The following is a 25,931-nucleotide window of genomic DNA, read 5'->3' as shown; positions in this document are numbered from 1 at the left end:
GCTTGGTGTCATCGGCAAACTTGCTGAGGCCACACTCAGTCCCACTGTGCCTATCTAGGTATTTCAGAAGTTGCTGTCCTCTCCTAGTACACATTCTTTAAGAATACTCAGAAAGTTTTTTACAACTGGAGGAGCTCAGCCAGCTCACAGGTGGATAGAATTTTCTGATGGATCCATCCCATTGAGGTTTCATGAAATCACCAGTAAAGGAGACACCATATTTCTCAATATCATTCTCTATTTTCTTATCTTCCACCAGTAACTGACTTGAAATTTCTGAAGTAATTACTCTAAATTATGCCAGCCTTGCTACATTGTCGTCCTTGGCTTTTCATGTAAATTGGTCAGATATATATTTGATGAGATGACAAGTCTGGGTTGAGAGCTGTATCTTTTGGTTTTTATCTGTTTTAATTCCAGAAACTACAGTTTTATGAAGACAGGCACCAGCTTCCTGCCCCCAACTGGACAGAACTAGCAAACCTTATAAACAACTGTATGGATTATGAGCCAGATTTCAGGCCTTCATTTAGAGCAGTTATACGTGACTTGAATAGTTTGTTCACTCCAGGTGAGTCTGTGCTACAACAAGAGCATGCTAGCCAAAAAGAACCCTGATTCCTATTGGTTCATTTTTGTGTGGCACCTTCCTTTTTGGTATGTTGACCCACAACCACTCTCCAGAGCAACCCCAGAAACCTAAGTTTGTAAGGACATTATGTGACTGTTTTAAACACTGTTTAAACACTATGAACTGTTTTATTTTTTCTAAAGGTGAACACATTAAAAGTTAGCATTATCATTCAAAGGAGTTTTCTGGTTTGATTATTGCCTGTCTCAACCATTCCAGTATCTGAACCAAGTATGTTATGTTTGTGACTGTCTTTTTTCTCTTCATAAAATAAATAGGTTTCTTTTTTTCTTTTCCAAGTGAAAGATGCATGTTATTACAACCTTATTTCTGCCCTCCACAGCAGTGGAATTGTTGTGTAATAGTTGCTAAATTTGAAATACAATAGGCCTGCAAAAAAGAAAATTGGGAAATTAAAGCAAGACTTGCTATGAGTTAAGACAAGTCATTCAGCTTTTTTGTAATTCATCTTGACTGCAAATTACTATGTAGAAATGAATTTCTTGTTAATACTCTACTGAGCTTCGAGTATGCCAAGCAAAGGTAGAACATGCCAAGATTATAATGTTTCTTCATTCTCTTACTCATTTCTCTGTCCCTCCTGTTCCCTTTCTTTCTTCCCTTCTTCCTTCTATCACTCAGATTATGAGCTTTTAACAGAAAGTGATATGTTGCCAAATATGAGAATTGGAGCACTTGGATTTTCTGGTGCTTTTGAAGATCGTGACCCAACACAATTTGAAGAGAGACATCTTAAGTTTTTACAGCAACTTGGCAAGGTAGGATGTTTGAAATTCTCTAATTGCCTAGGAAAGAATTGTATTTTTACGATGACCCCACATGTATTATTTACATTGAAACTTTTGCTACAGAAATCAATAATTTCAGTCACATCTGACTACAATGTGCAGTTCCTGAAAGGAGGTTGTAATGAGGTGGGGTTTGGTCTCTTCTCTCAAGTAACAAGTGATAGGACAAGAGGTAGTGGCCTCAAGCTGCACCAGGGGAGGTTTAGATTGGGTATCAGGAAAAATTTCTTCACAGAGAGGGTGATCAGGCATTGGAACAGGCTGCCCAGAAAAGTGATGGAATCATCATCCCTGCAAGTGTTCAAAAACCATGTATATGTGGTGATACGGTTTAGTGATGGGCTTGACAGTCCTGGAGTAATGGTTGATCTTGGTGATATTAGAGGTCTTAAAAGTCTTACAACCTAGCTGATTCTGTGATTCCTTTTAGATCTTTTTCATTTTCACAATATCATTAGCTAGAATAAAGATAGGTGGTGTCTACAATGAATCCAGTCACACTGAAAGGTTAAATTCTTTTTCAGTAATGCAGAGCTTCATGTGACAGATTTTTATTTCTTCTTTAAATACTTGGTATTCATTTTAAAAGGCTCCAGAGCAGTCTTGCATAGAACTGGTGGAGTTCAGGGTTTTTTATGCATGTGTATACTAGGAAGTCTGAATGTACAGTCCCTAAATTCAGTAATGTCTTTGAAGTATTTGTAGGCCTTGAATGTTCTAGGTGTTAGGAATCTGCATTTGGTTACTACTTTTGCAGTCATTGCAGCCTGCCTTTGTGATGCCTAGAGAGATGCTCAGGTGCAGATGGTAGAACTTCACCAAGTACCATTTTCCCAGAGTGGTTTCTTGCTGGTTTATGGTTTTTATTGGCATGATAGCTATATATTCCTTTGACTCCAACTACTAGTGAAAGCAAGCATGAAAGTGAAATGGCAGAATTAGTTGTGTTTGTAGATGGTTTGGTTTTGACTGTAAATGGTAGTGTAGCATAGGGAGAGGAACAGAGTGCTAGGTGATGACTGCACAAAGGAAGATGGATAAAACCACAGAATCATCATAGAATGGTTAGGGTTGGAAGAGACCTTATGATCCTCTAGTTCCAACCCTACTGCCATGGGCAGAGACACCTTCCCCTAGACCAGGTTGCTCAAAACCTCATCTAGCCTGGCCTTGAACACTTCTAGGGGTGGAGCAACCACAACTCCGGGCAACCTGTTCCAGTGTCACACCATCCTTATAGTGAAGAACTTCTTCCTAATGCCTAATCTAAATCTTTCTTTTTTCAGTTTAAAGCCATTCTCCCTTGTTCTGTCACTACAAGCTCTTGAAGAAGTCCCTCTCCAGCTTTCTTGTAGGCCCCCTTAGGTCTCCCTAGAGCCTTCTCTTCGTGAGGCTGAACAAGCCCAACTCTCTCAGCCTGTCTTCACAGCAGAGGTGCTCCAGTCCCCTGACCATCTTCATGGCCTCCTCTGGACTCACTCGAGTAGGTCCACGTCCTTCTTCTGCTGACCACACTCCTTTTGATGCAGCCCAGCATAAGGTGGGCTTTCTGGGCTGCAGGTGCACACTGCAAGCTCATGTTGAGCTTCTCATCAACCAACACCCCCAAGTCCTTCTCCTCAGGATTTGCTCTCAATTCAGTCTGTGCCCAGCCTATAGTTGTGCTTGGGATTGCCCCAACCCACATGCAGGACCTTGCACTTGGCCTTTTTGAACTTTCTGAGGTTTGCACTGGCCCATCTCTCCAGCCTGTCCAGGTCCGTTCCCTCCAGTGTATCGACCACACCACACAGCCTGCTGTCATCTGCAAACTTGCTGAGGGTGCATCAGTCCCACTGTCTGTGTCACTGACAAAGATGTTGAACAGGATCGGTCCAAACACTGACTCCTGAGGGACACCTCACAAGTCTCCATGTCACAAGTCTCCACTTGCGCTCTTTAAGTGCAACCATCAAGCCAATTCGTTATCCACCTTATCCACCAAGTCCATTTGTCAAATCCGTGCCTCTCAAATTTAGAGAGAGAAGATGTTGTGAGGGACAGTATCAAATGCACGAGTCCAGGTAGATGATGTCAGTTATTCTTCCCTTATCCACTAACACCATGGCGTCATCGTAGAAGGCCACCAAATTTGTCAAGCACAGTTTGCCTTTAGTGAAGCCGTGTTGGCTGTCAGCAATCACCCCCTTACTGACATATAAACAAAGAAAGGGAAGAAGGTAGAACATTGAAACAAATGGGGGAAAACCCACCAAGAACTGGGTAGAGTTAAGAGTTGAGAGGAACCTAAATGAAGGGGTTTTTGCAGGTGCAGCAGCAGGAGTATGCCAGCTAACATTTTGGAATTGCAAATGGAAATCTATGAAGAAGGAGGAAAAATAAATGGACCTCAACCCCCTTGTTTCCTTCTGTGCTGGTCACTTTCTTTCATAGAATTTTTCTTAACAGGAGATTTGTATTCTTAACCTGTGATTTGTATTCCTTTATCTCAGGGAGGTTTTATGGCATTTCACTTAACTAATTGTGGTCACCTGGATGCTCGTACAGTGAGCACTGAGGCAGCAAGCACAAGCAGTAAGAAAGAGACAATGATGTGGACTTGTTTTTAATTCAAGTACTTCCATTTGTGATCTAGGGAAATTTCGGCAGTGTTGAGATGTGCCGCTACGACCCACTGCAGGATAATACGGGGGAGGTGGTGGCTGTGAAAAAGCTGCAACATAGCACAGAAGAGCACCTTCGGGACTTTGAAAGAGAAATTGAAATTCTTAAATCTCTGCAGCACGATAACATTGTTAAATACAAAGGAGTATGCTACAGTGCAGGTATGTGCTATATTAAATATGCCTTCAGGTCTACAGCTAAGTATGCATACTGAGCAGCTCAGAGAGGCAGGTGTTTATGGAAGTCACTAACTTGTCAAAACTTTAGCAAGACTTAGAGAGCGCAAATCAAAGTAGTGACTGTCGTGTACTACTACTCAGTACAAGATGGACATTTTATTCAGTCAGCTCACTGCATTATTTGATTGATTTAGAGGAAGTACCATTTTGACTAATTACCCAGTGAGTTGTCCTAGAAAATAATTTAAGGTTAAGTGGCAACCATTTTGTAAGTATTGTTGGTTTTTACTCCAGTGTGTCCTGGAGTGGATATTACCTATTCTTGTACTGCCTACGTAGTAAAAGATGAGACAAGAAAAGGTTCTAGGCGCAGATGTGTTTGAGTGAATTGTTGATGCTGTTGAAGCTGATGAATGAAAGCGTGGGTTCTGTCCTGGCTCTTACTGTAAAAAGAAAAATACTGGGTTAAGAATCAGACTAAGTTTTTAAAGATGGTATAATTGCTGTCCAGTTGATGTCAGTTGCCATTCTGAGTTTCATCTCAGCAATGAGGAGGAATTACATAGACACAGATACACACATGTAGCACTTCTGCTTTGCCTTAGCAGTAGTAGCTGAAGTATTGATTAAATGATCTTGATTAGTGATGTTGTGTATATCAAGCATATCCCCATTATTGTGGTGTTTAAGTAACTGGCATTTCCTGAACAAATGCAGTTAACTAATACATGAAAGATTGCATAGTGATGTACGTATAATAAATTATTTTTTGGTATTAAGACTGTTTTGTATTTTATTCATAGACATTTGTAAATGTATTTCAAAACTTGTCATTGGAAAATGACAGAAAAATAAAGTGTATTTTTTGTTGTTACAAAAGGTCGTAGGAATCTAAGATTAATTATGGAATATTTACCATATGGAAGTTTACGAGATTATCTGCAGAAACACAAGGAGAGGCTGGACCACAAGAAGCTTTTGCTGTATGCATCTCAGATATGCAAGGTAGGAAATTTCAGGTGACTGATACTTTTCAACAATTTTTTGTCTTTTTGGCCTTGACTCATTTGTCTCAAAACAACCTTGGTGTATCTTTTATATCACTGTTGGGCTGCTAGGACCACATAACCCTAAAAAAAATAGCAGTTTATATTCCTGTACTCAAAAACTGGAGAAACTTCTGAGTATCTTAGTACAGGATGAAGAGACTGACCTATCTGCTGACTGAGGAAAAATATACTCCATCTATTTCTGTTTATTTCATTGTCTGCTTAGCTTATATTTTGCCCAGAAGAATTAAAGCCCCGTTTCTCCCTAATGAGAGCTGAAATAAAATTTTGCAGGAGTTAATATACTCAGCCAGACAAACTCTCCATGACATAGTATAACCGATTTTTCAGAACTTGGACATTAAAACCACTATAACAGCATATGTTTAAGAAAACCACTATAACAGCGTATGTTTAAGAAAACCACCATAACAGCATATGTTTAAGAAATTTTCTTTAAACTGTAGATAATATTTGCTCATTTAGCAGAAAGAGCAAAGATACATGATTTCTGTTTGAAGAAAGAGAGGCCATAGAAGTGCTCAAAGCTGTAATAAATTATTTGCTAGTCTCACTGGTTGGTACTGAAGATCCTTAAAATTGTGAAAAGGGGGGCAAACACCTGATCTTTATTGTGATATCTTATTTCCTCAGATAGAGGATTTAATGACAATCCTAGTTTTATTCTGTTATTTTTCTTTAGATACAAGAAACTACAGACACTTTAGATTTCATTCCATGTTCAGTTGTTTGGGGAAAGAAAAACAGAAAGTAGGGAAACAGGGAGAAGAGAGAAAAGGCAGCAGGGGAAAGACACCCTCAAGGCATGTACCAGAAATATTTTAAAATTCCTTTCCCCAACCTGCACATCAAACACATGGAAACAGTAACTGACTTAAAATTAATGAGTATCCCTCAGTGTGTGCAGCTCATAGATATTCTAATGTCTGGTAATTCTGCTATGCCACGTTTGGAGCAGAAGCTTTCCTTCTGCAGGTCTGCAGAAAAGGCCTGACAAGAATCAGTCAGGAGCATCTCTGCCAGAGCTGAGATCTTCTCCAGGCATTCAGACTTCCTTTGAAGTGAACAGAGATTGATGATTTCCTGCTTGAAGCGGGACTGATTCAGTAAATGTTTTAGCTACTGAACCTGGGGCATGTACAGAAGGATGCTGCAGGCACCTTCAGCAGCTGATCTCACCTATTCATGTGTTTCACTGAAGCAAGGCTGGATGGGTAGTCTTCAGCAAAAACTTCTTGATGGGCAAGTAGTGTGCAATGTTGTGGAAGGAGTGATAGAGGGTTGCTCAAAGAATGACCATCAAGAGTATTGGCAAGAGCAGCTCTATATGAATTATAAAACCAAAACAAAGTTCAGTGGCAGGGTTACTACATTTTACATGGAAGACACATAGAAAGGAAAATCAAAGGAAAATCAAGCTAAAAATGATCGATAGAGAGACTGAAGGTACAAAAGGTAAGGGAGACACTCCCATTAAGTCACAAGATTCAGAAGAGACCCTCTTGCTTTCTAAGATCCTGATGGAGCTTAGGTGCAACTGAGTCCAATCTTAGTCTCAGACTTGGGCAATGGTCTGTGTCTGATGGAACAAATACGGGGAATAAGGAAATTCTCCTGTGGCATCATGAGGCTCAGAGTAGACCTGCTTGCTTTCTAAACTGATGAAGCCTGGGTGCAGCTGGGCCTAGTCTTAGTCACAGGCAAGGTTACAAGTGTAGTAATTCACCACAGATGGCTTTTACCTAGCAGCAATCTGTGGTTTCAAGGTGGATCTTAACATTCACATAGTGAGTAAATAGAATTTACTACACTTACTGTGTCAGTTTATACACACATGCATGCACTTACAGTCACAAAGACATGTAAAGATACTGGTTAAAAATGCCCCTAGAATTCTGTTAGATATTCGTATCAAATGTCTTGACATTCCTCAACAGGTGAGGGCTGAGCCTTGAGGAGTGGAGGGACTTCAGCTCAAGTCCTATTGTCAGCTTTTGATGACAGTCCTCTGATTATTGTAAAGGTGGAGAGTTCACGAGCTCTGAGAGGCGTCCTATGCAGAGGGAGATGCTGGTTGCCACCTGCTGCAGTCCAGGAGAGTTCAGGGGGCTCACTTAGGCCCGCTGTTCATAGGGTTGCAGGATAATTTGTTTGAGGCATTAGTAAATTTCTGACCTGGACACAACCTGGATCAGTAACTTCAGTAACAATGCTACCGTTCCACTCAGGCTATGACCAAAGTAAGGAGTGTTCCAAGGCTGTCAGGGGGATGACTAATTAGCCCCAGTCTCACTTCTCACCTTAGCCAGGGAACAGGTGTCCCAGGTACAGTCAGTGCTTCCCTTCTTAGCCATGCAAGAGTTCCTGTTACGGTTAAGAGGCGCTTCACTGTCCAACTCATTACACAAAAGCCAAGGTGTGATGTGAATTCCCAGGGTTGTAGAGCAGCCAGAGGATGGGTGGGGAGATGCACCAGTGCATGAGGTTGGGAAACAGAAAATATTCACAGGTCTGTGGCAAGTGTGAGTCTTTAAACAGAGAGGAAGGATTGCGTATGTGACCACCCACTCAGAGGATTAAAAAGTCCTCCTCGGTGTGTCTGGAAGTCCTTCTCCAGTAACAGGCATAAGAAATTCTACTTCTGCAACAAAATAACTGTTACTATCAGTGCTGGTAAGTCACTGAAAACAATTTTCCTTCAAGCAAACAGCACCAGCTAGGATGATAGTGAGAGTGAATCAATCTATCATAGAATAAAGATGCAAGAGGTGTTTTTGAACACACACAGTCAGCCACTTACCTGTTTCATTCTGTGGTCATCTTAGCCTGTGACCTGAAGGGTCATAAGGAGCTTGCCCTTTTCACTCTCGTAGGATCTGTGAAGCTTGCATATGTAAGTCTTCAGGCCCAGTCAAAAGACTGAAGGAACAACAGTGGCAATGTATCTCTGGACCCTGGTCTATGAGAGAGAGGTATCCGAAGAGAGGGCTGGAAGGTGGATTTTGGCCTTTGCAGGCAGTGCAAGTATGACAGGAAACTTCGAGAAAGGACCTGAATACAGAAGGTAGAAAGAAAAGGTTCTTAATGTATGTGTGTACCTACACACATGTAGAAAAAGCATCCAAATATTACAAGACTTAAGGATGATAACGCAAAATCGAAGTAGCAGTTGAAATGACCATATCCTAAGTACCAAGCACCAGCCAAGAGAGAGATAGAATACACTGTCTGCAGATAACATAAGTGGGAAGACCCCACTTTCATGTGACAAAACATGGGTACACATAGTATGAGAATGTGGGAAGTCCATAATGGACTTGATCTTACAAAAGTATCTTCATTTCTAATGGAAGCAGTCTAAGAATTACAGTGTTCATGTCTTGCTTTGCATTGTTGTTGCCGTACAACCTGCAAAGCAATGTGCAGCATTCTGCATATTCAAAACAATTTAATTAGAAACATGAGTACCTAATACTATGAAAATGGGATATGAATGTTTTTCCTTCTTCTTTTAGCTGATCCTATTTTCCCCGTTTCCTTTAGCTGTTTTTGCTTCTCTTGCAATGTTTGCTCTTTCAGCATCTCATATTTCTTCTCTCTGCTGTGCATTTCTGTCGCTCTCTTATTTTGGGTTACTAAATCAAAAATCTTTCTCCTGCCTTGCTGCTTTTCTCTCAAATATGTGAGAGAAAATACCTGAGGGTTAAGATGTGTTTGCTTGCTTGCTGTGTTTTGGTTCCTTGCTACTATACTAGGAAAGGGTTCCTGGTTTAAAGGTGTAAATTTTTTTGCACGTCTCTTGTACTGTGAAAAGCAGCATTTTGAAAAATAGCATTTGCTAGTGGTGATGTTTCTGTAGGTATAAATCAGTGCAGCTGTGACCTGGTGCAGCTTGTGCCACTAGTACAGCTTGTCTGGTGGCAAGCAATAGGACTCTGTACTTAACTTCAGACAATCGTGACAATAGAATGGCAAGTTACTTCTCTGTGCATCTGGCAGTTAACTGCCTATCAAAACTTTAGTAACAATGCTACTGTTCCACTTAGGCTGTGTTCAAGGGAAGGAGTGTTCCAAGGCTGTCAGGGGGATGACTCATTATCCCCACTCTCGCTTCTCACCTTAGCCAGGGAACAGGAGTCCTTGGTACGATCAGTGCCTCTCTCCTTAGCCATGCAAGAGTTCCTGTTACAGTCAAGAGGCGCTTCACTGGCCAACCCATTACACCTTTAATAGGCAGTTAACTTCTCCATGCATCTAATTTTTGGGATATTCTTTTTTTATCTTTTGGTCCTGCATTTTGTTAATGCTGGCTGATAGGAGAAGATAGGAATTAAGAAAAAATTCCATAATCAAGAAGAAAAAAAAGCCATTTTTCTGTCTGTTCATGCTTAAGTTGCTTCATGTATCCTTGCTGCAGAGTCCAACTTTAGTGATAGAAACATTTGAAATCACATAGTTAAACTCAGTTCCACTGTTAGAGTAGTGCCACGGGATTATGATCTCCAGTTAGACATTTGCATGGTTTCAATTAAGTATCTCTCTTAGAACAGGTATTTTTCAGGCTAACAGATTAGTCATTAGAGGAACTTTAGGACTGTTTTCAGTACAGCATGTAGTAGTAATAAAAAGTTACAGCATTTACATAGCCTGTTTGTATCAGAAACCCAGGAGTCTCATTTTGAAAAAGCTAGGTGTGTTGTTGTTCAGAACAGCAGTGGAAAAGCAGGCAATGAAAAAATACAGCGTCATTTTTGAACGGGTTTGGAATGGTACGTGAGTAGTCAGGGATGCCACCTAGCGGAGCAAGGAGGTAGCGAGAGCCTGAGGGGAAGGTCGGGCGTCGGAGTTAACGATTTCTGAGGCTTCTCATTTTAAAGAAAAGAGAGAGAGAAATAAATCTTTTAGCATTAATATTATAACGCTAATGTTCATAAATTTTAGTTCAACAATGCGTTTAGCATAATTTATTGCTTTTCCGTTGTGTTGCCACAGTGAGGTATTTTCTTCTGAAACTGACAGCCCTGGATTGTGTAGTTTAGCCCAAATTTTGGTTTTCCTTCTGTCACCAGCAAACTGCATTAGGCCACAGAAGGGATCTGTAACAGCTGTCCAGCTACGTAATCAAAATACACTTGGCTCTGACAGGTGTTTAGTCTATTTTCCTTCAGGTAAGGAAAATCTCTGAACTTGGAAAAAGTAACTCCTCAGAGAAGACAAATGTTCAAGCATGCCGATTTTGGTAACAATCGTGTTTGTTTTTAACTTTGAGTTTAATTTGCCCCTTTAAGGAAAGTGCAACTACTTAATGGTAAAAGTAACTCTTTTCCTATTGTGTTTGTGAACTTTCTGTCTAGGGCATGGAGTATCTGGGCACAAAAAGATATGTTCACCGGGATTTAGCAACAAGGAATATCTTAGTGGAGAATGAGAACAGAGTTAAAATTGGAGATTTTGGATTGACAAAAGTCTTGCCACAAGACAAAGAATACTACAAAGTAAAGGAACCTGGTGAAAGCCCTATATTTTGGTAAGTCTTCTTTTGATACATGAAATTGTGACATATTTTCGGTTTTTGCAGTTTCAGCCAATTGTTTCGCACATTGTGGAATTTTTAAGTACAAACTCAGGTCAGTTGCCTCGCGTTGTGAAAGTCATACGCATGGGACTTTTCAACATATTTAAAAAAAACAAGCTAACCAAAAAATTACCGAACTATTTAAAAGAAATAGGTGCAACATGAAAGGTATTAGATAAAAGAAATCTAAAAGGGTCTGTTTCCAAGGATGCTTTAAAATTTTGGATCTTTTGGTTCCCTAAACACAGCCGTTCATATCCTCTAGCTGAGATCTGTTGGATAGGCTCTCTGTTGACCAAGTGGTGTTAAATCCCTGTTGTGGTTTAGACTCAGCTGGTAACTCCGCAAGATGTAACCACTTGCTCACACTTCCCCTCCCCACCCTCCCCAAGGCAGAATGGAGAGGAACAGCAGAAGAATATAAACCCCACGGGTTGAGATAAGAAGAGTCCAATAACTTAAAGTAAAATATAGTGATAATAGAAAGAATACCAATAATAATGATAATGGGAAACAACAAGAGAAGAAATGAAAACTCAGAAAACACAAGTGATGCACAACACAATCGCTCACCACCCGCCAACCGATACCCAGCCCAACCTGAGCAGTGATCTGGGCCTTCCGAGTAACTCCCCCCAGTTTATCTACTGGGCATGACGTGCTGTGGTATGGAATACCCCTTTGGCCAGTTGGGGTCAGGTGTCCTGTCTCTGCTTCATCCCAGCTTCCCCTCCTCCCTGGCAGAGCATGAGACTGAGAAAGTCCTTGATCAGGGTAAGTGCTACTGAGGAGTTACAGAGCACAACTAAAACATTGGTGTGTTATCAGCATTGTTCTCAGACTAAATCCAAACCACAGCACTGCACCAGCTACTCAGAAGGAGAAAAATAACTGTTACAGCTGAACCCAGGACAATCCCAGAGACTGTAATGAGCAAGGATAAAGTGCTGGGTTGAATATTCAGGTAGATGTCTGTATTTGGGCATTGAGCTTCCAGAGGAGGTCTAATGCTCCAAAATACAGTAATGCTCCAATGAGCTCTGCTTTGCTTGGAAAAGGAGAACACTTTGTGTAGCCTCTGAAAATGATGGACAGGTGCTTACTGGCTGTAATAGACTTTCTTTCCAAGCCTTATGACATCAAAATCTTGTTTAGTCACACTACAGATAAGAAAAATATCTACAACTTTGTTGGAAGAAAACCAAACTTGAATATAGTTATCACTAACTGTGTATATTTAAGGTGGTTTATGTTTTCAATACTGATTAACTATTATTAAAAGAACAGTTACTTGTGAAAGTAATGGAAGAAAATGAGAATGTGCTAATGTCTGTGAACAAAGAACAATTATTCATGAAAAAAACCCTATTAAAAGTCTTATTAAAAGAAATACCTTCAAAACCATTGCATAGAACAATCAATATTCCCATGTGTTGCAGGTATGCTCCAGAATCTCTGACAGAAAGCAAATTTTCTGTGGCCTCAGACGTGTGGAGTTTTGGTGTTGTCCTATATGAACTCTTCACATATATTGACAAGAGCAAAAGTCCACCAGCTGTAAGTATCTAGTTAATAGTTCTCAAAAGTTTTTTGTCTATTTATTTAGTTTTTCAAAAATATATAGATAGTTCCTCTACCTAAATAGGTTCATATTTACTCATCCTTTTCTGGAGATACCTTAATGTTTATGAGGCAGCATCCAACCAGAAGCAGCAACATGCTAAAAAGTATTCATATCAAGCCATAAAGGGGAAAAGATAGTGAAAATTATCTGATAATCTGTACAGATTTTATCCATCCTGTAAATCCTAACTATTTGAAAAAGATTTTAAGATTTCTTTTTATAGATTGTTCTTTTTTTCCTGGAGAGTAATCCCAGATGCAACTGTTTCATTGCAACATGACATGTATTCTTAATGCTACTCCAAATCTAAGGCTAAGCCAAACAAATACATAAACATTGAGTTGATTTAAATAAGGTAACTTAAAAGTTGTTTTGTTTTGTTACCTGAACCCAAAATTAGTAAGTAATTGAAGTTGAAAAATGCTGCTTGTACACCAAATAACAGTTCTCCCAATTGGAAACCAGATTCACAATCTTATATCTAGCAGACACAACAGAGTGGAGTTGAGCTTTGTATACCTGCTTGAGCTGTCCTTACCCGTGGCCAGTGTCTCAGTCCTGGCAAATGTAGTTTTGCAAGCTGAACACTGATGACAGGCAAAAATACATTTGAAAGATCTCTGCATTGACCTCAGTGGACCTCTTAGTAAGTCAGTACAAAAACTAAGCTATCAAGGAAGAATTCTCAAGGTAGGGGCAACTGTTCCTGCATAATAATGTGAACACTGCAGACACCCGAAGTGGTAAAATGGAAAAAAAGTGGTAGAGTAAGTCATGGGCTCAGGTGGGATCATGCTTTGAATAAATCAAATTTACATATGCATTAACCAGTTCATCAGGTTGGTTGTCCTGTTAGTATGTATCAGGAGAAATGAATCTTGCTGATTAGCTGAGGCGCTCTTTTAGCTGTTTCAGTCTTTATAATTATACATCATTTCCCCAAATTTGGCCATTTGCACATTCTAACAACAGTGATTTCACATTTTCATGCAAAGGATCATTAAAGATGATTATTTAGCATTGGAGGAAAAATAATTCCTCTTTGTCCTGCTTAGAAATTATTTTCATTTAATAGTACTTCTGACATCTGGCAATCTGAGATTGTAATCTATTTTTTGGGTTATGTTGATTTTTGGATAGCAAGATTTTATCTATGTTTTAATTATGCTATTGTTTCTGACGTCTTGTTAATCTATTTTAATATATCAGTATGATATTACCTGTTTTCTGTTTAACTGATTTTTCCAAGCATCAAGATCTTGTTTTAATACTTGAGGAAGCTCTTCAGGATAGCTGTGAGGTTTATCCTTTTAAAACTGGTTAATCATCAGGTGATCGTCAACATTTTTTAAAATTTTTTACTTAGTGCTTCAAACTGTGTATGTTTCATCCTGTTTTTATCCACACACACACAAAATACATTCTCTAGACTCACAATTTAAAATTTGTTAGCGTTATATTCTATTCCATTTATTATTATTAACTCTTCTTACGAAGAATTTTTGCTTGGTAAGAATGCTGCAGCATCTTTTTTTTTCCTTAAAAATTACTTTTGACACCTTCTGTTTCAGGAATTCATGCGCATGATTGGCAATGATAAACAAGGGCAGATGATTGTATTTCATTTGATAGAGCTTTTGAAGAATAATGGACGTCTGCCAAGGCCAGATGGATGCCCTGATGAGGTGAAGTATTATATTAATATATTACTATAGCCTGAAAGGTGCTCAGTAAGTGTGAGTGCCCCATAAGTGCAAACTTTGTTGTTAGTTCTGCTTGGATTACTGAGGTATTTATACAAGCAAAATGACTCTGCTGTTACTTCATCAGTTGCACGATTACTATAACTACCTTTTTCTCCTGATCCTTCAGATTGCATTCCCTCAGGAGCCTAGAATGTAGTCTTTCTAAATATATGAAGTAGGACTTTTATGACTGACTGCTGTGCTGAGGCACTTGGGCTTTTATTTTAAAAATACAAATTTATTGAGGCAATGAGATGAGTGTACAGAACTTGTTCCACGTAAGCTCTTATTCAAAGCTGCGAACTGTGCCTGTAACATTTACCAGAAGTATCTTAATATCTACATAAGTTTCTCCACATTTAATTCCAATATTTAAATAACTCCTTATCTTGATTGTTTTTGTTCTCTTGCTCTTCCTTCCTCAAACACAGGAATACCTGTGTTTATCATGTGTCTTACATGCTGTCAAGCATTCTCAGCCAAGAGCAACAAAATCAGATTTTGTATGTTCAGGGCCTTTAGATTTGTATTCATGTTCTTCATAGATACAGAAGTGTATATGTATGCAAAGCCATCCTCAGAGCACACAAATTAAGTCAGTGTTCTTTTGGTTTTGCTATCACTCCAAATGTTTGAAAAAACACTTTTCATGCTACTTCTAAGTCTTGTAGTTCCCTATTCTTCAGAGCAGCTGCACTTCAGCTTGAGTCAGACCTTTTAGGGCTGGGCAGGTGAATCAGTATGGAAAGAATGTAATTAAAATAGTTATGCTTTTTAACATGTGTAACTTCCAGCTCAGATCTATTGCTGGAATCCCTTTGGAATCAAGCACACTTGTCAAGAAATAACCCATACAAAACTAGAGACAGAGGAGAGATCAGGGGCAAGTGGTCTAGCAGAGAAGAGAGAGAATGGTACAGATAGGGCAGGGAAGCCATGGGGGAAGAAATCTGTGAAGTAACCTTTCTTGCGTTATGAATACCATAGTTGTTGAATTGTGAAGGTTTGGCTTTTTGTAGATAATCTGAATGTCATAAGTATAAGATAATACGTAATCTGTTTTATGGAAACTGTATCCAAACTAATGCAAAGGTTCCAATATTTGACGTTTCTTCAGATACCAAAGCAAGATGGAAATGTTTCTCTTTTGTTAGAAAGTGCTCTTCCAAATTTATCCTGAAAGGCCAGTCATAACAGACATTAAATCTTCCAGATGTCTGTAGTTTACAAAGTGCTTGAGACTTGGATCTAAAGCAGCTTGATCAATGCAGGAGTTTCAGATCTGCTGGGATAAAAAAAAAAGGAACTAATACTACCATTTTTTTGCTATGAGCTGTGCAGATGGCTTTTAAGCAACATGTAAAAAGTTGCTGGAAATATGAGAACTTTTCTGGTTTATTTCGAATTATACATGAAGAGTAATTGAGAATTTAATATCCCGATGCAGAGAAGTGTATGTTAATGTTGCAGGGGAAGCTTAACTTAGAATTGCTGTCTTTGTAAATCTGATTTTTGGTCAGACTTGGAAAGCATTTGTAGTTTTAAACATTCTTGAGCTTTCCAAAAAATAAAAGCAACCAAGAAGATAAAAACTCAGCAAAATAATAGATTTTGAAATTTTTAAGATATTTATCTGAGTGAATTTCCATACTATCTTCTTAAAAAAATCTGCTTTTATAATAAAGGTTTTTGCAGAGCTAGCTATCCTCACTTCTTGCTGTCATTGGGATCAAGCAGGTAAACTGAGAGATATAGCAAGACTTCAGGCACAGTCTTCCGCCACACTGTTGCTTGGAAGCATAAAGTTAAGTTGGATGGTCTTTGGACCAGGTCAAAGTAACAACTATTTGTAGCCTCTGTTTACCTACTACTGATTTTCTTTGTTTCTTCTCCAGATTTATGCCATCATGAAAGAATGCTGGAACAACAATGTTACCCAGCGCCCCAGCTTTAGGGATCTTGCTCAGCGAGTGGATCACATAAGGGACAACATGGGTGGATGAGAAGACTGTCCCTCCTTCAAACAATGTGTTGGAATGCAGAACAAAACATACTTGGTCTGCTGTGTATAATTGACATATGCATGACATGTGTATCTCGTCTTAGCTGAATGTAAAATCTGTGTGGCAAAGTTCCTATCTTAATCTGCATAATGAGGAATCCTGCTGGTTTTCTTTATCAGGATGTATTTGTTACTATGAGAACATGTTGAAATTCTCAATAGGGAGGAGAAAAATTATTTTTCTAGGTAAAAGAATCTAATATATGGTGAGTCTAAAGTACCATTATTTGCCTTACTTGGCAATGCAAAAAAGAGGTGACTTAACATATGGCGAGATTAAGAGGTGAAAAGCCAGTGTATTTCCTTGTTGAAATGGAGATGTACAGAAAAGACTACTAGAAAAGTCTTTTCAGACTGAATGTATAGTGTCTTGGCACTCTGTTTTGTGTGTTGCACAACGGCTTGTGTTTGTTAATACAGTTTTACCATTTTTTTCATTGTTCATGCAGAAATGGCTTCTCTGTATAACCAAACAGAAGTGGTTGTATAACCCACAAACTTTTAATGTGCCTGTCTGAATCAGTTATCAGCCAGCGATGCATGCAAAGAGATACCCTAGGCTGTGTGATGTACTGTAAGTATTTTGAGGGGAAGGGAACAAATTGTTCTTAATTTGGAGAGCCAGAAATCCTACTCACCCATGTGAAAATTTTAATTTAAAATTTAAAAACAAACATCCAATTTTTCTTCTTTTCCTTGCTTGAGTATTAGGTTCCCTTTATAAAATTGAGCATACAGTGATGACAAGTAGCAACGAAGCCCTTTTATACAAGGCAGTATCTTCAGTTTGTTTCTGAATATGAAAAAGCTAAACATACTGCTTTTAAATGCTGCTTTTTTATTTTTCCCATCCGTGTAATTTTCATGCAGTTGTAAATGTATCTATAAATTGGGACCTTTTTTACAGCAGAATGAAAAATCTAGAAAATGCCTTCAATTTCACAATTCCTCACTTGCTGTTAGATGATCACCTTACACCTTCCCTCCAGTACAAAAAACCAGAATGCTTATGGCTCAGTATCTGAACAGCGAGTCACAACCGCATCAAGTCTGTTTTGTAATGAAGTGGCCCAAGTCACCTCCTTTTTCCTTTCTATGGTAATACCCAACAAAAGAGTATTTGAAAGGAAGAATTAAAAGTGCAATTTCTTCACACTTGGCAGAAGGCAAGGACATGAACCCAGTTGAGAACTGGAAGGAGATCAGAGCTACCTTGAGCAGATTACTTACGCTGTATAATTCAGCTTTTGGAATAAGTCTAACAAAAATTTATGGACAACTGTTTGGTTTTGCCTCCAGGCATAAAACTTGGGGATAATCTCATATCTCAAAGCAGTGAAGTTGCAGGTTTTGTTTATTTTTAATTCAAGTAATCTCGGTGTTGTTGTTGTTGGTTTTACATAAGCATTATTGTTTGCAAAGTACAATGCTTGTTTTTCGTGGACTTTTGCTGGAAGAAGTTCAATTAAGGGGATATGCAACTTAGCAAACTGACCTGATACCTAGATTTGTATTTAAAAATTAAGTGTTCATTTTTAAAATTTGTGGCAGTTGAGTCAGTGAAACAGAGTTATTTTCACTGTGGGTCCTCCTTTAGATGTGTGGTTAACTACATCCATCTTGTCAGAAGTTTAAGTACCTCATCTTTAAAAAAAATAAAAAAAAATAAAAAATCCGTACTTAGTGTAACGTAGTGCCAGTATAGCAATGTTTTGTACCACTGTGATGTTTCTCTCCCACAATTACTCATACAAAATTAGTATTTTATAATATGGAAGATTGCTAAATAGGGAATGCTGCCAATTCATTTAACAATATTTCTGTTCATTTTCTTGCCACCAAGCACTTGCATAGGTAATTTTAAAAACTAACTTCATGATCAGTTTTTAAGCTGCAAAGAACTTTGAAGTGCTTTTCAGTGTAACATCTGTCTTCTCCATTTCTATATATTGCTTTGAGGATTTTAAATTTTGTGCAAAAAATGTCTTTGCATTTGTAGTCTCAGTTGTATGTACGTGTTTTTTGTAACAAAAGAAGATAAAGCTTTAAAGCATTGAAACAGCATTTTAGCTGGATAACATATGCAGGAATTATGTAAAATTTGCAGTGTATGACATTCAGTAGCTAACTGGTTTCCAGTATATAGTAGGCTAAATATAATTTATGTAAAAATCTCAGGGAAGCTCATGTAATCCAATGAAGAAATCTTCCAGTCTGCTATTTTTCAAGTGAATAAAAAGTCTTGTTGTTGTTCTACTGCAGTATGACTGATTACATAGTTTATTTGATTGCATATAGTGTTGAACTCAAGGATCATTTTAAAGTGTCATGTGGATTTTATTTTTTTTTTTACTTTAATACTTCATAATTTTTAGAGACAGACATATCTTCACACTGCAGTATAATTTTGTGCTGTTGGTCAGGAACATACAGTCTTTTGTTACAAGCCTGTCCATGCAAACGGCTTGATCATTTGGGATTAGTATTCTTAGCTGGGTGAATAGGACCAAGTAGTACTTAGGACTCTGGGGGATGTGTGATCATCTGCAGGGTCAATTTTAGGTCCTGGAGGAGACCAAATGGTGTTCTCAAAAACTCTTGGAGATGTAAATGCAGTGATTTCGCTGAATTTGCTATTGCAAATTGTAGTAACCCTTGGAAAAGAAAACCAAACAAACCAAAAAAACCCCCCCCAAAAAAATACCACCCCACACCACCAAAAAGCACTGTGTTTTGAAAGCTCTCAGATCTACAGTAGCATTGAATAGTGCCGTATCTTTAGTTAGTCTTTGTATTAACAGACTCAGTTCTTTGTTTTAGATACTTTCTTCAGCTGGCGTTGCATTTGCCGTACTTGAGTGTAATCATGCTCCTTAGAATGCTGTGATTTTTTTTTTTTTTGGTAGAAAAAGTGCTGGTTTATGCATACCTGGCTGCTGCTATGATGTAGAATTAAAATACAAACTACTGCTTCGCACTTGTATTTAAAGTGAAAGAATTTTTCTCTAAGGGCACAATATATCCTCTATTATCTTATTGTATATTTTACAGAATATCTGCAAACAAGTATTGTTTAGTATAACATTTGTTTGTTCTCTATCAGTATAAATATGTGAAGCTTCAAAATGTGTTTTAAAATAGATTGTACAACCTTACAACTGTCACGTGATAAACCAGCAGAAGATTGAATTTTCAGGAAAATAATCCCACATTCTTGTTGTCAAGTCCTAGTATTGATTAAAAGCTTCCAGTTGAGATAATTGTTACTAAACATACAGATGAATGTAACTATGAAAACACAGGCTTTCCCTCCTCCTGCCTTCTCCCCCCTGCCCCCCTCCGAAATTAAGTTTTTCGTTGTTGCGTTTAGTTGAGGTATTGACCAGCTGCCTTGAAATGTATGGGAAGAAGTGGTGCTGCACAAAGTATCAAGAAATGAAACTCGTGTGAAGAAGGCAAGGTTCTAAGGAATGTGTGATCACAGGCACCTGGAGGATAAGAGTTCTGAGAGCAAAAGTAGAAGCATAGAAGAACAAGAGAATGATGGAAAAAGGCCAGTGTTCAACACTGAAGAAGCTTTCTGGAATGGGAGATGCACAGTGAATTATGAAAAACTGATGTCTACTGGAAATGCCATATCATGAAAAATATGTGCTAATGTATTCTAAATTGTATATTGTCTACCTTAAATATAAAATGCTCACAGAGACCTAAACCGAGTGAAAACTACGAGAATTACTATACCAAAAGAAACTGCTTAAGATTGTGCCATGCCAGACAGCAATTCTGAAAAGATGTTTGACTAAGAAGTGTTTTTCTGAATTTTGCTTTTTGATTAAGACATTTACAATACTTTATATTAAAGTAGGAGAAGTCCCTTTAGGGAGGAGGGTGCAGGGAAAGAAGAAACCTGCTACTTATGGTTGAGCTGCAAACGTTTGAGCACATGGTTTATGGAAGAGATCATGAAAGGGTTTTTTAGAAAACTGTATTGATACCTGAAACTTAACTGTGCTTTTCTTTTGAGTTTGGATAGTGAAAATAAAATAACTAAATACAATGAATGGCAAATGCCTGCCAAGATTTTCTTTTATATCATACCTAAAAATAGTTACTGGTGTTTAAATCTCTACTGAAGAGAGCTGGTCTGTTTAAAGGGGTAGACCTCATACAACTTTGTGACCTTCCCAGAACAGCTGTATGTAGGGTTTATCTTTTGAAAGGAACTTACATGTACCAAAGTAAAGGTGGTATATTGGGTGCTCCTGAACAGTAGGACTCGAGTATTTCTAATTTTTGTCGTATTCATTAAGATAATTATTTTGGGAAGAAGCAGCATGTCCTTTTACTCTCATTATTTAGAGAGAAGCAAGTCTGTAAGACAGGGACCACTAAGAGATCACCTGTTACCAGACTACGGTTCTTCAGGATTTCTAACACAAACTTAGGAAACCGGTTCTTGATTTGCATTCCTTTGTTGTCTTTTCATATGACTTCCCTGTAACTTTACATGAAAATTATCACCACTTACTTTGAACAGAGTCGAATGGTGTAATTAAATTTTGAAAAGTATGATGGTAAAATGGAAAATACACACATAAATACAAGCATGCAAATATACACTTAAGCTACTGCACTGTGGTGGAAATAAAAATTAAGCTAGTATTGTCTCCAATTCCCACACATATAAGGCAACTAATTCTCAGAGTAGATCACCTGAAGATTATTTTATGTGACAAAATACCATCCCACTGAAGTTTAACAGTTATTGTAGGTACTGTTCTGCTGTTCCTTCTAATTACTGGCATAATTTAGGATCTTTAATTGTTCTAGAGAACAAATTTCTGGGAAAACGAGGGAGTTTGAAGAAGAAAATACTGCAGGGGGTGTAATAATGTCATGAAGCATGTTGTCCCCGTGTTATAAACTACGGGACAATGAAGCCTTCAGTTCATTTTCATGTTGCACATTAGTGTGATGGTCTGCTTGGACTTTCTGATAAATACTCATAGTGGTTTTAACAATTTCTGAAATTCAGGTTTAGAAACCTGTCAAACTGCAGTTTTCCAAGTGAAACATTCTTTGTGGGTGGTAATAAGGAAAGAAGTAAGAGTGTCCAGTGTTTGCAAAGATTACCCCAAACTGTTAATGTCAGGGGGGCATTTAAAAGAAAAAAAAAAGAAAGGGCATATATAATTATGTTAATTGTATAAAGCAACCAAGGCAGCAGGTACTAGTTCAGATATTTGTCTGTCCTAGAAATGCAGACAAATGAGTAGATACTCTCATAATGCTGATCACTAGGAGCAAGCACAGAAACTAGAAATTAATGTTATACCTAAGTAATACTAATATAAGCAGAACAAGGTAAAACTAAAATGCTTCAAGTTTTCTGTGATTAATTATTTTGAGCTATGCAGGAACCTCCAGAAGTGGGGAGTTCAAGAATTTTTAGCTAAATTAATACTGTACCACAGCAAGTATTGAATTCTGATGAACTGGATTGTGTTGGGGTTTAACTTGGGTTTGGGTTTTGTGTGGGGTTTTTTGGAGAAAGGGAAAGATGGAATAACATACTAAATTATCACAAACTCCTGCAAGACTGCAGTAGCAAATTTGCTGTGTGTCTGTCTGTGTATCCAGTTGCATTTTCCATATGGAGCTGTGCCAAACATCAGCTTATTGAAGAATGTCGATCAGAAAACCCAAAGCAACTCATATAAAACCAACCATACAACACTTACCTTTCTTTTTGTGGTACAAAGATTTGAAACTTTTAGAGACCTTATAGAAAAAGTTCACATCCATGTAAGCTTACTAGAAAAAGTCAAATAGCATTTCTGCAACTAAGAAAGATCACTGCCGAAAGTCTGGATGGTAACAGAGCTGTTATTTTAGGATCTAATTTTGCTATTTGCATTCTTGCCTAAGTCTAACCTATGATTTTTATTTTTTCCTTTAAGTTAAGCAACCTCCCTCTCCACTGAATTACACTGTTTCTGTACAGGAAGATTTCTCTGTGGAATTCTTCAGCCAATGCAACTTTATTTGTCAAGTTTATTGTGATACTCTGTGAGATAAGCTGAGCACTCTGATAGGTTTGAAACTGGGTATGTACTAGTATGTCCGATTCTGGAGTTAAAACAGATTAAGGGTTTAGAGAAGGCAAGTGGCTGCATACATTGAGTTGGCATGTATTTTCCAGAGTGCCTCGTCTGAAATGTATGAAGGGGCTGTGTAGCACATGAGTAACAAGGTTGGTGCTACAAGTACAAGTGTGATTTCTGCTCTCAGAAAGCTGTGCAACCCATTTGTGACTGTGCTGCACGTCCAACATGCACTCATGTGAAGCATGTGATATACTACACAGCATTAACTCTAGAAAACAGGAATTTGAGGGCAAACAGCAGCCAAGGAAGCAGAATTTCTCGTATTAAGGCTATATGAAATTGGACTAACTGGTAAAACTTGAGGAAATCCAGGTGTTTAATAACCTCATGTGTGCAATTCACAGAGCCAGATACTGCTGATGTGAGCAAGTCAAAAGAAACAGGATTGGAAGGATAAGATCTGGAAAATGTTGCAATGAGCAGTAAGATCTGAAAGATGTGACCAGTCATAACCAGTCATTTTTTAACTCCTCCTCCCTACAGTACCTGTAAGACTGTAGTGCTGCTTAAATGCCTTCAAAGAAAGCGTGTGAGCTATATTTGTAGTGGTGCTAACTCAGACGCTTTACAGCACGTCACAGAAGAACAACAGTGATCCGGACAGTTAGGTGCTTGCTGGCACTGCCTCATTGTTCCCAAGTGCCTGCTGCAGCAGGGAGGGAGGCTAGTGCCCGGGATCTGCGTCCCTGCCCTCACACTGTGCAAGAGCTGGCAGGATGTGCTTGCTCTATGGGGTGCCCATGATGGCAGAAGTGCTGGTTGTCACAGCAGCCAAAACCAAGAGCTGCGTGCTTTAAGGGGGGTTGGGAGGGAGTTGGTACACCTGGTAACGCTGGTTCACAGTTGTTGCCATAGGGTCAGTGCACACACAGATCCCCAGATACATCTGGAGCTCTGGGACCAAGGCTTGGTCACTCTGTCGGGCACAGCTGGAGGTATAAGGGGAGGAGGATCCCTCAGTCTCTTAAATAGCTGTGTGACAGACCAGGATTTGCAAGGGCCTTGTGTAGGGGGCCTTTCTGTGAGGCCTCTTCAAGCCCTAGGCTCACCTTTCTGGAGTTCATCCTTTTGCATCATGGCTGCAGTGAAGATTGTGGCAGGTGTCAGGTAATTAATTTTGTGTAATGCTGTCATTAAGAAAAGATAAACTAATGTCAGCTAAATTACACTTGCTAGGAAATAGCAAAAGCTACAGAAAGCATAGCTGATCTTCTAACCCCAAACTGTACATGACTGGAGCATGAACTAGACTTCAGGAGCTAAAGGTTGTGTTTAGAACATGAATACACAGTTTGATAAATGGTTAGGTGGAATCAAGATCCCCTGCTTTTTGCATCCATTCTCTTGACGAATACTCTTTTCTTAGCAGAAGAAATAAATGATAAATGGAAAGCAGAATAGTATCTAATATTGAAAGATCTTTATGAGATGCAACTTAAATTTCAAATCTGTGGAGAAGATCTAAATAAAGAATACTTACAAGGTACTGGATATGCCCTTCATTTCTCAGTACTAAGCAAAATTTTGTTACTTTGCTGTACAGTCTATAATTCAAAGGCTGAAATGAAATTGATATGGGGCTATCACAGCCTCTTTATGAAGGTTTTTGGGATATCCCATGTTGCAAGTGTCTGGGCAACCATGCTATTACAGGAACAATAAAATATGGAGAAAAGAGACTATCCCGGAGGAGCTTTAGCCTCCTGTATGGGACTGCTGGGCCCTTGGGGACCTGCGGCTCTAGAGCTGGTCAGTCAGAATCTACCACTAGTGTGCTCAATTGGTAAGCATACAGAGATTTGGAGCAGGCCAACCAGCATTGTGACCATGCTGGCAAAGGTGGAGCCTTGCTTTAGGATGGGAGGGGAGCAGTGCACGAGCACCCTGTGCCATGATTCGGCCCAGAGGCATATGAAAGGAAGTGTGGCAGTCCAGGTCCAGCACCACACAAGGGCAGGATGTTGCTGAGGTGGAGCTGTTCTATGTTGAAACTGAGCAGCTACTTAGAAGCCCTACAGTGAGGCAGGATGGGAGGAGTGGGGTAGTCCTCAGGGCTTAACTCTGTTTTTACCTGGAGCTAATAACTGGGGCTGGTTTCAGTTGATTGTGGGTGGTTGAAATGGCTCTGAGTCAAAAGCCTGTTCTGCGCTTGGTTTGCTTAATACGTCAAGCTTAGCAATGTCAAGTGGCTTGACATTGAATAGAAATGTACTGTTATTTTGGTGTGCATTTTCCATTACCAACCTCAATCCACAGAATGATGGCCTACTAAGGCAGGGCCATCAGATGCTATGTAGGAAAACACTCCTGGCATTGGATTGAGCTCTGTCATCTGAAATTGCCAGCAAGCTGCTCACTAATAAATGGTTTGGGGCAGCAACAAAAGCCACAGGCCCTTAAGAAACAAGAATGTCTGTGAAACTGGGTTGGTTTTAAACTTAAGATTCAACTACGAACCAGTTTTAAGGATTTTAAGTTTAGAATGAAAGCCTAATGATCTCTTATAAATACCTTTCCCTTAAGCAAAAAGTTTGGATCTTTCCAAAACACCTGTTTATTTAAATTATCATCTTTACCTTGCTTTCCTTTGTCTGTAGTATCAGATCTTCAAATTGGTGACTGAACAGAAAGGAAGATGACAAACATACCCTGCTTGCATCACAAATGATGGCATGGAAAACAAAATTTTCAGTCAATCTTGGATCTTGAACTGAGGAGATAAATCTGATTATATAGACAAGAGGTCTCAAAGAATTTGTTTCTTTGTATTAATAAGCAATAACAAAGATGTAATTATGTCAGATGATAACTTCGAAATATACACCTGCTACCTTGTAAAAGATTCACAGAAGAAATGGAACTGCGAGAAGAATCAAAGATGGGTTAAGTATGCCAGAAGAAAAAAGGATATTATTGTACAGTTATATCAGAATTGCTGCCAATCAGACCATCTAAACAAGGACAGCAAAAAAATCCTGTTCAATATCAAATTGTGTGATCCGTATATATTTTAGGCACATCCAATCAATTTTAGCTGGGTGGTGTGAGATTGAATGCTGCATGGTGGGAGAAAATTAACATCATATTTCACTCCCTCTGTAATACAACTGCTATCATATTACTGTTTTCTTAGAAAGAAAAAAAATCCTACAAAAGTAGTTGCTATACTGGTCTTGGTTTGCTGCTATAGTCTTGTCTACAGTTCTACTGAACCTAGACTGTTCAATTCAACTTTAGTCTTTGTACGTATGTATAACAATTATTACAGAGCTTTTGTAAAACTTTATTAAGTAATAAAATATTAATCATTTAGTGTGTTATTAAAGCATATCTAACCTGAATGATTAAACAAAAGCTAAACAATTACATCAAGAGGAGTTGAAAAGAACTATTAAATGTGGA

At 38.7% G+C, this 25,931-nt stretch overlaps 1 protein-coding gene across 1 annotated transcript; it reads left to right on the top strand.

Moving 5' to 3' along the window:
* Nucleotides 1-420: 420 nt before the first annotated feature.
* On the top strand, nt 421-16,480 carry LOC104401244 (tyrosine-protein kinase JAK2; the record flags this gene model as incomplete). The annotated part of the gene is made up of 8 exons (XM_010016462.1): nt 421-571; nt 1,274-1,410; nt 4,076-4,265; nt 5,164-5,288; nt 10,708-10,880; nt 12,368-12,485; nt 14,124-14,237; nt 16,193-16,480. Coding segments are annotated over 8 exons (1,116 nt in total), but the record flags the coding sequence as incomplete, so codon positions are not given.
* Between the last annotated feature and the right edge of the window lie 9,451 nt (nt 16,481-25,931).

The sequence above is a fragment of the Nestor notabilis genome, unplaced genomic scaffold (genome assembly GCF_000696875.1).
Source record: "Nestor notabilis isolate BGI_N333 unplaced genomic scaffold, ASM69687v1 scaffold17016, whole genome shotgun sequence".
NCBI classification, from domain to species: Eukaryota; Metazoa; Chordata; class Aves; order Psittaciformes; family Psittacidae; genus Nestor; species Nestor notabilis.
Note: the sequence above shows the minus strand (reverse complement) of the source record. Positions and strands in the feature narration are given on the sequence as shown.